This window comes from Narcine bancroftii, chromosome 5, assembly GCF_036971445.1.
Source record: "Narcine bancroftii isolate sNarBan1 chromosome 5, sNarBan1.hap1, whole genome shotgun sequence".
Lineage (NCBI taxonomy): Eukaryota > Metazoa > Chordata > Chondrichthyes > Torpediniformes > Narcinidae > Narcine > Narcine bancroftii.
In genome coordinates this window covers 249,238,857-249,252,176 of record NC_091473.1, presented here as the reverse complement: position 1 = coordinate 249,252,176, position 13,320 = coordinate 249,238,857, and the positions used below count along the sequence as shown (strand labels likewise).

Here is a 13,320-nt window from a genome sequence, read left to right as displayed (position 1 = left end):
CAAAGTTTTCGATTTGTGCCAGTGATGTTAATATTTCTTAACTTCTTTTAAAAATAGTTCAATTATATCTGCATTCCCTCAGAACAATAAAATCCTCATCTTTTGATTTCCAGCCCACGACCCAAAACTAGTCTTACCACATTTTAACTCACAAAGGTATACCTTTCATTTGATTTTGTCTTAATTTTTGTGAATAATTTAAGCTTCAATTTTCAAATATTCAAATAAAAGTTTTGAATATTCTTTCACACTTTGATGTCTCTTTGTATAGAAGATTTTATAATTTTTATCTGGCTAGTTCTATTATAGATAACCATTTTTTTTCCACCTTGATTATTAGATGAAGGCTTTAAGGCTTCAAATTTTCTAATAGACATTTTTTAAGATATCTGCAAGTTAGGAATTTTGTTTGGTCAAAATTGGACACTTTTCCTTGAATTGCAGATTCAAATATTTTGGATTTACTTTTTGATTTACAATTTGTTCATAGTGGATTGATATCACATTTTTATATTGATCTATTGGAATTCAGATTAGCCTCAATAGCTAATATTAAAAATAATTGGGAATATAATACAACCTTTCCAGATGAGGACTGGTATTCCACTCTTAGTTTGATCAGTGAATCTTTATTTTGTGCAAGGCATTGTTTATTACAATTTAAGATGATACATAGAATATACATGTCTAAAATTAAATTATTCCATTTCTATGTGGATGTTGATCCATTTTGTGAAAAGTGTAAAATTTTTGAAGCCTCACTGATTCATATGTTTTAGGTATGTCCTAAATTATGAAGTTATTGGTAGAATACTTTTAATTATTTTTCAATGATTTTTTAAGATTAAATTGGATTCTTGCCCTGTTACAGCACAGTTTGGATTTTCATGTAAATAGATGTATTTTTATTGATATCTCAAGAGAAAGTTTTAGATTTTAGTCCGTTGATAGCCAGTCGGGGAGTTTTAGTGAAATGGAAAGATGAATTCCCACCACTCATGCACAATGGCTACATGATGTAATGTCATATTTAAGCTTAGAGAAAATTAGATATAGTATTAAAGATAAAAAGTTCCAGTTCGACAAGGTATGGGGCCCATTTATTGAATATTATTCTAATTTCCAGTTTTAGAGAACTAGGGTGCTCTAGGGCTGTTTCGTTCATCTTCTAGAGGTTGCGATCTCATCCAACATTTTATTTTTCTTGTAACCTTGATTAGAGGTAGATTAGTTTTAGTTTTTGGTTTCTTTTTTCTTTTTGATAAGTGAATTTGTTGGTTTAATTATAATTTATTGTAATAGTATTTATTTGATAAAATATATATACACAGACACACAGGTACACAATCTTTTATCCGGAACCCTTGGGGGATAGTGTGTTCTGAATTTTGGATCTTTCCAGATTTCAAAACAAAAGCCGCTGCCCCAGATTTAAGTCGCCAGTCGCCCTGCCGTCTCTCTCTCCCCTGCCCACCCGAGTCCCGCTGCTGTCTCTCTCTCCCACCCCCGAGATGTTCTGCCGTCTCTCTTCCCCCTTGCCCACCCGAGTCGCACTGCCACCTCTCCTCCCCTCGCCCACCCGAGTCGCGCTGCCGTCTCTCCTCCCCTCGCCCACCCGAGTCGTGCTGCCGTCTCTTCCTCCTCCCCCTGCCCACCCGAGTCGCACTGCCGTCTCTTCCTCCTCCCCCTTGCCCACCCGAGTCGCACTGCCACCTCTCCTCCCCTCGCCCACCCGAGTCACGCTGCCGTATCTCCTCCCCTCGCCCACCCGAGTCGTGCTGCCGTCTCTTCCTCTTCCCCCTGCCCACCCGAGTCGCACTGCCGTCTCTTCCTCCTCCCCCTTGCCCACCCGAGTCGCACTGCCACCTCTCCTCCCCTCGCCCACCCGAGTCGCGCTGCCGTCTCTCCTCCCCTCGCCCACCCGAGTCGTGCTGCCGTCTCTTCCTCCTCCCCCTGCCCACCTGAGTCGCACTGCCGTCTCTTCCTCCTCCCCCTGCCCACCCGAGTCGCACTGCCGACTCTCTCCCCCCCCCCACCGCCCGAGTCACACTGCTGTCTCTTTCTCTCTCTCCCTCCACTGTACCAGCACCAAGAAAAATTGCCAGTTTTTTGGAGCTTTCCAGATTTTAGATGTCCGGATAAACGATTGTGTACCTGTAATTACCTTAATAGATATTCATAATTAATAATAAGGGATGCAATATCTACATTATTATTTTATCTTGCTTTTTAATATTTTGTATATGGATGGTTATGTTAGTCTCAATAAAAATATTTTAAAAAGAAAAGATTTCTTCATCTTTTTCTTCTCATTTCAGTCAAAATCTTTTATAATTTTGAACATTATTAAAATATGCATTAACTTCCTCGCCAGGTTTTGTAGCCTGTCTGTAAAACTTACGTTCTTCATGCCCCAGAACCGTTCTAGTAAACACAGCTTTGTTTATTCAAGCTACACTCTCAACCTCATCTAAGAAAGTTTCTTTTTTCCTATGTGAATGTCCATTCTGTACAAAGTAATCCTCCAACCATAACATCTTACATAAACCTTCTATCTTATATTGCTTATCTCCTTACTGCTTAAGGTTGGTGCTTAGAATTTCAGTAACATTCCAAAATTGAAGCAGAGTGGATCAACAAACATTTTGTTTATGAGGTTGGGTGTCACTAGTAATTTTACTTTTATCCATGTTACAAAGTAATTCCTTCACTTGTTCCACTAGCATGACATTTGCAAAGAAAATCAAGTTAAGCCCATAGTTATAATTTGGTGGGGGCATGAAGAGGATGGAATGTCACAAAGGAGAGTCATGTGACAATTAGGTCAGTAAACTGAAGGCCAAATATCAGAGAAAGGAGTCACAAATACTGTATCAGCAAAGTGGGAAATGGAGATTATAATTGTCATTAATGTAAGCACAAAAACATAGAAGATAGGATAGATGAAATCAACCAGCCTCTGAATCGTAATAAGAGAAAAACTTGGTGCACTTAAGAAATAAGATGAAAGGTCATATGCAACTTGGGATGGGAATTATTTGACTATTGGTGTTCTGGTCTGTCTCATGATGTCCTGTATAAACAAGCCTCATAGATGCCATGAACGTTTTACATTAAATGGAAGAATGGCCTGCACTAACGTAAATGAAAAGCAGTCTAATTTACTGAATGCAGATCAAAGTTATTCCAAAGGTGATGGATCAAACACAGAATGAAAGTCAAGGATTTTACTCAACAAGTATTAACTGACAAATTTAAACTGATTCAACTAAAATGATCAAATTTAAAGAAAAACCCATTTTCTTAAAATCAGAGCACTAATTAATAGCTTGAACACTAGCGATTCGATTCCTTTTATAATCAACTCAATGATCTTTGTTTTCTATAATGGCAAAAAAGAAGTAATTTTTATTTTCTACTCTCAGTTCCTCTTCAGGAAATTAGGAACAGCAGTTCTATTTCCACCCATCATTCAGCACTGTGATATCTACCCTAGATCATCCTGATAGAACGTTGACACGTTGACATGTTCACGACACATAGGAATTAATCAAGCAGCCCAGCCTCGATGAGTTTTACTATTTACGAATGTAAATTAGTTTGACATTTCTCCATTCTACAATTGTTCTGTGAAAAACATTCCAATCTCTTCTCTGAAGGCATCCTTTCCCTTCTCATTTGCTAAGCTAGTGGTTAACAAGCTGCTTGATATTATCTATTCCATCTTATGTCCTCATGCTCACCTAAAGGCACAATAATGACAACTGTAATCTCACATTTTGTGTAATTTCTGACTTGTTAGATTGGTTTCCACCAAATACAATGAAATTTGACCATCCAAACACAGAATATGACTCTCACTTTTCCTGAGACACAATGACCTTTATTTGCTTTACCATAAGCTTTGGACAAGCTGCAGATCCACCATCTCTTTTTGAAACTACCTTTTGGTCCCACATTACTTTAGACAATTCTAAACTTGCTTCAATCAAGTGCAGTCATTTTCAACTTCCTTTGTAATGATACCAAATTGTTCAATGTCTCTATTCAATTCTCCAAATAGTTTGTGTATGATTTTGCTGTGCCATTGTCATAAAAACCACCTCATCCTGTGAACTTTTTGTACATCATTGATCCAACCATTCTTGCAAGGGTTCCAATCAAGCGTAGCCTCCCAGTTAAAATTCTAATTTCAGAGATGAACTGTCTCCAATATTTTCAAATCATTTTTCTCTATTTATATCCACTACACTCCCTGCTATTTACAAGCTGTTTTACTCACCTTCACTCTGTCTTACGCCTTTTTCACAGCCTGACTGAGATGACCTTTATTAAAAAGAAAAAAGTATCAAAATGTTTAATTGCTTAAAGGAACCAATTCTGATGCTGGGACTTCTATGAGAAATGTTATCCATCTGTTATTCAGCTGTTGACGGACCTGCTGTATACTTCTGTTATTGTCAGTTATTATTTTAGATTGATTGCACATACAATTTATGTTCCTTTGAGGTCAGGGAGAATAAAGGATAATGTTAAGAGATTAAATGCCAGATAAAAAGTCCATAAATTATCACTGCATAAGTTCAACGAAAAATTGACAGACTATTACCATCACAACACAAGTGGAAAAAAAGATTATGAATTTTGATCGACTGGAAAACTAGTACTCTCTCTTCCCCCAATCCTTGATCATTTTTGAACACAAATCTTAAATTTATCACTTTCCAGACACCACAGCACCCAAAAAAAGACAGTTTTTTTCTGACGCTGGGGAAATATTTGACTTTGTGATTAATTTAAATGTAAACAAACATAACCACTCGTGGCCTTAAAAGGGATATGTCTAATTATCCAAACTAATTAATTGTAGGCTACACAATTTATTTTTGCTTCAGTGCACTGGCATATTTGGTGGTGAGATTTAAATAACTCAGAAATCATCTTAATGTATGCTCTTGGGGGGATTTACTGAAGCCAGTTGAAAGAGATGAATAAATCCAAATGAAATGGTGTTAATGATATTTAATGGATACCTGAATGTGAATTTATTTGTTTTAGTGAGAGCACATTTAAACCAAACCCCCAGGAAGTATTGCCAACATTTTCAATTTACATAAAATGAAAAAGTCAATTAACAACAATATTGGCATTTAAAAAAAATTAATATTAAGGGAGTCCATTACATCGACTTCATTCTCAAAATGTAGAATTGGATCTAGCCCAATCTGAATTGGTACAATTTAAACATGCCATTGGAAGTTTATTCCTCTGTTGACTTGCATAGAATTACTTTGTGCAAAAGAAAACAGAACTAAAAAGTATATCAATCAGAAGGCTAGAGCTGAATTTATAATTTAAGAACTATACAAATGACCAAATCAAAAACAACCTAACAAGCTAAAGTTGTCAAAAGACACAAGGCATAAACACATAATTACGATGAGCGATTTTTAATGCACAAAGGTACTGGAGAAACTGAGATGGTCACAGCATCCTTTATGGCAAAGATAAAGAATCAATGTTTTCGGCCTGAGCCCTTTGTTGGCTCTGTATCTTTGTCATAAAGTACGCAGCATGACACGTTGAGTTTCCCCAGCACTTTGGTGTATTAGACTGCAGAGCCTGTGTGCTTTCTTGTTTAACTTCATTATAATTAGCGAAGCAGCATAACTTTTGTGCATTCTTTGATTGGGTCAGCCAGGAAAGATCTGAGAACCTTTGCTGGAGAGTATACATCGTTGTTTGAGGACAATTACAAATAAATAAACATCACATACTATCTCATCACCCTCCTTGGGAGAAAAAAAGCGCCCGCCTTCTCCACGCTTTCGCTGCATTGCGTGGCGATGACGTGACTCATGGAGATATTTCTGCAAAATAAATGAGCAAAATTAATGGGAAACCCATCCAAGCTGAAGAGAGTTTTCAAAAAGGATGCCACACACATTTCTTCATTAATTTTTAAGGAAGCTAAACTGGCATTGCAATGGGAGAGAGAATCACTCCACATTGGGAGATCCAAATGCATAAAATACACAACCACGACAAGTCCAGATGGCAATGTTTGTAAGGCATCCAATGGTGAACAAAAAAACATTTGTTCTTCTTGTTATGTACATGTTAAATTAGCAAAACTTGAAAGACTTTCACCAGCAGTATTGTATCTGATACATCGTACTGTTAAAGTGAACTTAACGATGTACATGTAGTCCACAGGATATGAAAGGTTGCGGGATCCTGGAAGTATTTAATTTCTCAGTGCTCGACACCAAGGTGCTCCAACTCCAGTGGGAGGGATAGCCAACTTTTATTGGGTGAAGTTTTAATTCTATTACCTGTCCATCAGGGAGATGATAGAGATTTTTGATTTTTGAATGTGATCCACCATATTTGAATAAAGGTGTACAAACTAGGCTTTACTGAAGTCCCAAGACTCTTTATTGTGCGGTTCATATTATAGATTTTGGAATACAACCTGCTTTTAAGTCAGTCAAACATCTTCAGTTCTACAGTGACCTACACCTTGAAAGCAGTTGGGCATTCTTTTCACAAAAGCTCAAATTTGTTGAAATAAATGATTTTATTAGATCGTAAGAAATGGGACCAGGAGGAGATCTATTAGGCTCTCAAACCTGCTCCATCATCCAATGGGATCTGACTATTCCCTACATTCCTCATCCACTTTCCTTCAATTTGCCAGAATCTTCAATTCCCTTATCATTTGGAAATTTCACATATGCTCACTTTTGTACAGCCACTTAACCTATCAAAATCTCACTATGAATTATTTTTATACTCCTTGTTGCTCATATTCCTACCTATTTTATGTCACTCACAACTCTGGCGACTGTAAATTTGCTTCCTTCTTCCAAGTCATTAATAATCGTATAATGTGAAGAAATGCAGTTCCAATATGATATCCATAAAATGTGTCGTCCCCCCACCTCCCAACTTGGTTCTTCTTCCTCGAAAGTATTCCTTTAGATATGGCGACATATTACATCCAACACCGTAGGCTCTTATCATGTGACTTCACCTTTTGAAAAGACATCTTGTTCAATGATTTTTCGAAGTGCAAGTATATCTACTCTTTTCTTTCTTTTCTTTGGCTTGGCTTCGCGGACGAAGATTTATGGAGGGGGTAAAAGTCCACGTCAGCTGCAGGCTCGTTTGTGGCTGACCAGTCCGATGCGGGACAGGCAGACACGGTTGCAGCGGCTGCAGGGGAAAATTGGTGGGTTGGGGTTGGGTGTTGGGTTTTTCCTCCTTTGCCTTTTGTCAGTGAGGTGGGCTCTGCGGTCTACTAGTTCCCTTCTATCCACTCATGACTTTAAAAAAAATCCTAGTAAATTTTTCAGGAACAATTTGCCCTTCATGAACCTAAAATGCCCCTGCTCGATGAAGTTTCAATTGTTAATTCCTCAATAACTGATTCTAGCATTTAAAAAAGTAATAAACGATAAACAAATCGGCCAATAACTACCCAGTTTAATCCCCCCCTCCCTTTTAAATTGAGGGTGTCACACTGAGTGTATTCTGATTATCTGATACCTCTGCAGATTCTGAGGAGTTTTGGAAGATTAGAATTAATCTCAGTTGTCACTTCTTTTTGTAGCTAAGAATGGAAGATGCCCACATTTCTCTGCAATGAATTCCATCAACCATTCTGCTGTCCTCTTGCCCAAACTATTGAGATCTTACTGCAAACACTGGCAGCCATCGTCTACTGTTTACAATACCATACACTTTAGTGTCATTCACAAACTTCACTAATCCTGCCATGTATGTTTTCATCTAAATTATTTATCTGGATGACAAACAGTATTGAACCCAGCCCCAATGAGGCACACCACTAGTCATAAGCCTCCAGTCCAAAAAGCAGTCATCCACCATGACCCTCTGCTTTCTTCCATGAAGCCAATTTTCCATCAATTCTGCTATCCCGTGCAATCTAATCTTCCGGAGCAGCCCACCATGTGGAACCTTCTGAAATTCTCTGGCAATGGCTATGGTATTTAAGTTTATATTGATATTATTCTTTAATAATGGAAAGTTTGTTGCATTTTCTAGTGCAAAGTCCGTGCAAAATATTTGTTTGACGAATGTTTGTTTAACTAATGGTCAATTTCGACTGACCCATCCCTGGGTTTGGAAGCATCATGGAAGTCACAGGTTTCCTTTCCCCTACGCAAGGAAAAGGGGAGTTGTGACAACTGTGCATCTATAAGTTATTTTTCAGCAAGAAACTTGACAAGGATTCATGAGTTTTCAGCAGTCTGGTGTCACTCAGTCACTCCCACCTCCTTCATCATAACTTCTGGGCATCAGTTTAAAAGTCTGTGTTTCGACACAGGATATCTAAGACCGAAGTTTGGAATGACTTTCCAGAATTGTACCTAGAGCAGTAAATGGTTTGGGTATCTCACTTACACACACACACACACATATATATTTGTGCATAGTTGGAGTTAATTTAATTAATGTGTTATTAATAAACATATTGTTTTAAAATAAAAACAATAACACTGTCTTGATGAATTTCTATTGCTGTTGGTTTGCGAAGTAACATTATGTAAATTCTGTTTTGTGTTATATATACCTTCAGTGGATTTGAAGTTGTGGGTTTATATCTATTGATTTTGATGTATTTTTGCAAATTTACTAATATTTTACAGTTTAACAAAGGTGCTAATGAACACATTCTTTGTTAAATTTATTTTTTGCATTTGCAGTTCAGCACCCTGGTTGAAATGAGTAAATGGCTGCTGGCCAGATGGAACAAGGTGGGAGAAGAATCAGATATTGTGGAGCATTAACACTCCAGGACAACCTAATTGATCTGAATAGTTTGTTACCAAGATGTAAATTCAATCGGAAATGAAGTTACATTATTGCTCTGATAAAGTGTTCAAAACTTTGGCCTCTGGATGAGCATTAAAATATTATTTTATGAGAAATATAAAGATGTTCATGCAATAGCCATGATATTTGTCTTTTACACATCTAAACCTTGGACAATAGTTTGCAATAAAGGAAAATTTCCATTGCAGTGTGTAATCAGTATTCTAGGTACACAATAGAAAAAATACAAACCGAGAATAAACAAACAGACTGTAATTTCTAGTCTCGTAAATGTGATTATTCAAATGTTTCCACCAGAACACATCACAACACTTGGCAAAATAATTTAGTCACCATGAAAAATAGCAAATTACATTATCCTACATAGCTTACCCTCCTTTCTTTTGGAATTCTGCCTTCTGCCTCTAGTTTGGCTCTTGCCTGTCTTCTTTTCAAGATTCGATGATACTGTTTAGCATTTACATACAATGGTTCTTCTTCCAGTAGTTCTGCACCTGGCAAGGGAATTCTCTGCATAGCTGGAACTGTGCTTGCCCCTGGTACCATCTGCATAATTTATCATTAAAAAGTTCAAATGAAAAGATTGACAAGAAAGTTTGCTGGTCTCCTGTACCTATGGCAAGTTTAAAATCTGTATGTTTTCCCCCACCGCTTAATAAAAAATATTTTTTTCATAATTTACAACGCGTTCCTATTAATCCTTACACAAATGAGAAACTATTTCTACATCAAAATAAGAGTTATGGCAAGAGGCTTTTAAGTGTCATATAAAGGTAAAATAATTTATGGCAAGCATCAAAAATCTGAATTCTTCCTCTGGGAGGACAATCTGGTTTCAGCTAGTTCGCATGAATAATACCACCAAAAAGCAATGGCACCAATATTAAAGGTCTTCTCAAAAGTATAATAGGAGAAGACAGAAATTGGCTTTGCGGTTTTGGGAAGATACCTAATTGATTTCATAGGGAGACAGAATCAGGTGAAGATGAGAATCTGAGTAAGATCATTGCTGTTAAGTTTCACTTAGGTCTACAGTGCACTCCATAATGTTTTGGAGAAAAGACACATTTTTCCTTTATTTTCCCATATGTTTCACAGTTTCATGTGATTAAAGTGTACATTCCAGATTTTACTAACTTTTTTTTTACATTTTGGTTTGACCATGTAGAAATTAAAGCACTTTTTAATACAGTCTCCTCATTTCAGGGCATCACAATGTTTGGGACATTTGGCTTCACAGATGTTTGTGAGGACTCAGATATTGTATGTTTAATTGCTTCATTGGTGAAGTATAAGAGAGTGAGGCTTGTTTCTAAGCTTTTGATCACTTTTGAAGACCGTAGTTGCCATTTTTCAACACAAGGACCAGAGATAAAAAATAAAGGCAAAGATTCCATTATTGTCACATAATGTTACATTTAGAATGCAACATACACAAAATTCTTTAACTTTTGTCTACTGTAAGGCAGACAGAAAGTCACCACTTTGTCCAGCACCCCTCACAGAAACCCACAGCACCTGGTATTCCTAGGCTGTCTCCCCTCCAAGTACAGACCAGGCCTGTGCCTGCTAAGTCTCTGAGATCATACAATATCAGGAGTATTCAGGCTATTAGAAGATGTACCAATTAAAGTCAAAGAAGCCAATATGAGGCTGAAAATCAAGAATAAAACAGTAAGAGACATTGCCCAAATCTTAGGATTACCAAAATCAAATGTTTGGAACATCTTTTAGAAAAAAGTGTATTGGTGAGCTCAGTAATCACAAAGGACTGGAAGGCCAATGAAGACCTCCACTGTTGATGACAGAATAATTCTATTGCCAAGAAATATTTAAAATAGCTTGCAGAATTCTGGAAAAAAGGACTGATGAGACAAAGATTAACCTGTATCAGAGTGATGGCAATAGCAAAGTGTGGAGACGTAAAGGAACTGCCCAAGATCCAAAGCATACAACCTCATCTGTGAAACATGGTGGTGGGGGTGTTAAGGCCTGGCATTTATGATTGACACAGGTACTGACACATTTAGGTAGATATAGATTTCAAAATTATTGTCAGAGTATATATAACCCTGAGATTCTTTTCCTGCAGGCAAGGCAGAATTACCACTTATTAGTAGTTCAAAAAAGATTGTACACAACACACACACGTAAACAAATAAAGAACTGTAAACAAAAAACAAAATATAAACAAACTGACTGTACAATAGAGAGAATTTTTAAAAATCAATAAAGTGCGCAAGAAAGAATTTTAAAAATAAGTTCCTGATGAGTTTGTTGTTGAGGAGTCTGATAGTGCTGGGGTAGCAACTGTTTCTAAACCAAGTCTTGTGACACCTATACCTCTTTATTGATGGCTGGAGTGAGAACAGAATGTGTGCTGGGTGATGTGGATCCTGGATGATTACTGCTGCTCTCCGACAGCAGTGTTCCCTGCAGATGTTCTTGATAATGGGGAGGGTTTTGCCTGTGAAGTTCTGGCTGGGTCCACTACTTTTTGGAGGACTTTATGCTCAGGGGTTTTGGTGTCATCATACCAGACCATGATGCAGCTGGTCAGCACATTTTCCACCACACTTTTGGGCAACACAGTTAGTGTAGCGGTTAGCACAATGCTGTTACAGTGCCAGTGCTTGAATCCTGTGCTGTCTGTAACGAGTTTCTATGTTCTTCCCATGTCTGCGTGAATTTTCCCTGGGGCACTGGTTTCCTCCCACTGTTCAAAAAAACGCACCAGGGGTTGTAGGTCAATTGGGTGTAATTGGGTGGTGGTGGCTGAAGGGGCCTGTTACCGTGCTGTATAATCTAAATTTAAATTTTCCAGGGTGTCTGGTGTCATACCGAACCTCCACAAACTCCTGAGGAAGTAGAGGCTCTGACGTGCTTTCTTCATGATGCCATTAGTATGTTGAGTCCAGGAAAGATTTTCCGAGATAGTGACTTGCAAGATCTTAAATTTGCTCACTCTCTCCACCTCTGATCCCTCAATGATCACTGTATCTATCACTGGTTTCCTTTCCTGAAAGCAACAATCAGCTCCTTTGTTTTGGTAACATTAAATGCCAAGTTTTCAACCTCTCTCCTGTAGAATGATTGGTCGCCTTTCTTTATATAACTTACTACTGTGGTATCGTCGACAAATTTTTAGATGCTATTATCATCATACTGAACCACACAGTCGTAGGTGTAAAGTAAGTAGAGTAAGGGGATAAGTCTGCAGCCCCGTACTCCGGTACTGATAGAGAGATTGTGTAGAGGTTCTTACCAATCCTCACTGATTGTGGTCTGGAGGTGAGAAAAGCCATGATCCATTTACACAGTATGGTGTTGAGTCCTAGGACTTGGAGTTTGTTATCAGTTTTGAGGGGATGGTGTTAAATGCCAAAATGTGGTTGATAAAGAGCATCCTGATGAATGCATCTCTGCTGTCCAGGTGTTCCTGGGCTTTGTCTAGGATCATTTAGACCTGTTGCTATGAAAGGCGAACTGGAACGTTTCCACATTGCCACTCAGACAGAAGCTGATATGCTTCAATACCAGTCTTTCAAAACACTGTCACTCTTGATGCAAGTCCTATTGGTCAACAGTCTTTAAGGCAGGGCACTACGCTGTTCTTGGGCACTAATATGTTTGATGCCTGTTTGACCCGGGTGGGTACCATGCTCAGACAGAGATGTTGACAATATCTGAGAATACATTGGTAAGTTGGTCAGCACAAATTTTTAATACTCAGCCAGGTACTCCATCCAGACTGTATGCTTTCCTCAGATTCTCTCTCCTGAAGGCAGCAGGCATGTCATCCTTGGAAACAGACAGGATGGGATCATAAGGGGACGTGGAGGTGTGGAGGGGTCTTATTTTCCTTGATGATGTAACTGCTGATGGCAGTTGTAAAATGAATTCTGAGGTGTATGGAAACATTTTACCTGCTTGAGTTTGAGCAAATGCCTCCAAACTCATTGCTAAAGCAACAAAGGAGATTTTCCAAAGCTAATAACTGGAAATTTCTTGAATAGCCAAGTTAAAGATCTAAATCCAATTCAGCATGCCTTCCATATGCTGAGGAGAAAACTGAAAGGGACAAGCCCCTGAAACAAGCAGGAACTGAAGATTGCTGCAGTAAAGCCCTGGCAAAGCATCTTCAGACTAGATACTCAGCATCTGATAATGTCTATGAATCACAGACCTCAAGCAGTCATTGCATGTAAAGGATATTCAACAAAGTATTAAACATGACTCCTTTAATATGCATACCATTGCTATGTCCCAAATAAAAATGGACACTACAGACTCCAAAGGTGATCAAAAGCTTAGAAGTAAGCCGAGCTCTCTTATACCTGCACCAATGAAGCAATTAAACATACATGAGTAATCGCAAACACCCATGAAGCCAAATGTCCAAAACTTTGTGCCCTGGTATTAAAAAGTACTGTAATTTCGACATGGTCGATCCAAAAT

At 38.1% G+C, this 13,320-nt stretch overlaps 1 protein-coding gene across 8 annotated transcripts in view; it reads right to left on the bottom strand.

Moving 5' to 3' along the window:
- The window catches only part of LOC138765161 (nuclear transcription factor Y subunit alpha-like), a 54,487-nt gene that overhangs the window by 10,997 nt on the left and 30,170 nt on the right, over positions 1-13,320 (bottom strand). For 7 of the 8 annotated variants that reach the window (XM_069942010.1, XM_069942009.1, XM_069942013.1 and 4 more), the window contains 3 exons: positions 9,235-9,408; positions 5,778-5,870; positions 4,283-4,326 (listed from right to left, as the gene is read on the bottom strand). In XM_069942010.1, coding sequence (XP_069798111.1) covers positions 4,306-4,326; positions 5,778-5,870; positions 9,235-9,408 — 288 coding nt within the window. In that variant the 3' untranslated portion in view covers positions 4,283-4,305. The remainder of the gene's footprint in view (positions 1-4,282; positions 4,327-5,777; positions 5,871-9,234; positions 9,409-13,320) is intronic. The other variant, XM_069942008.1, reaches the window with a different exon arrangement.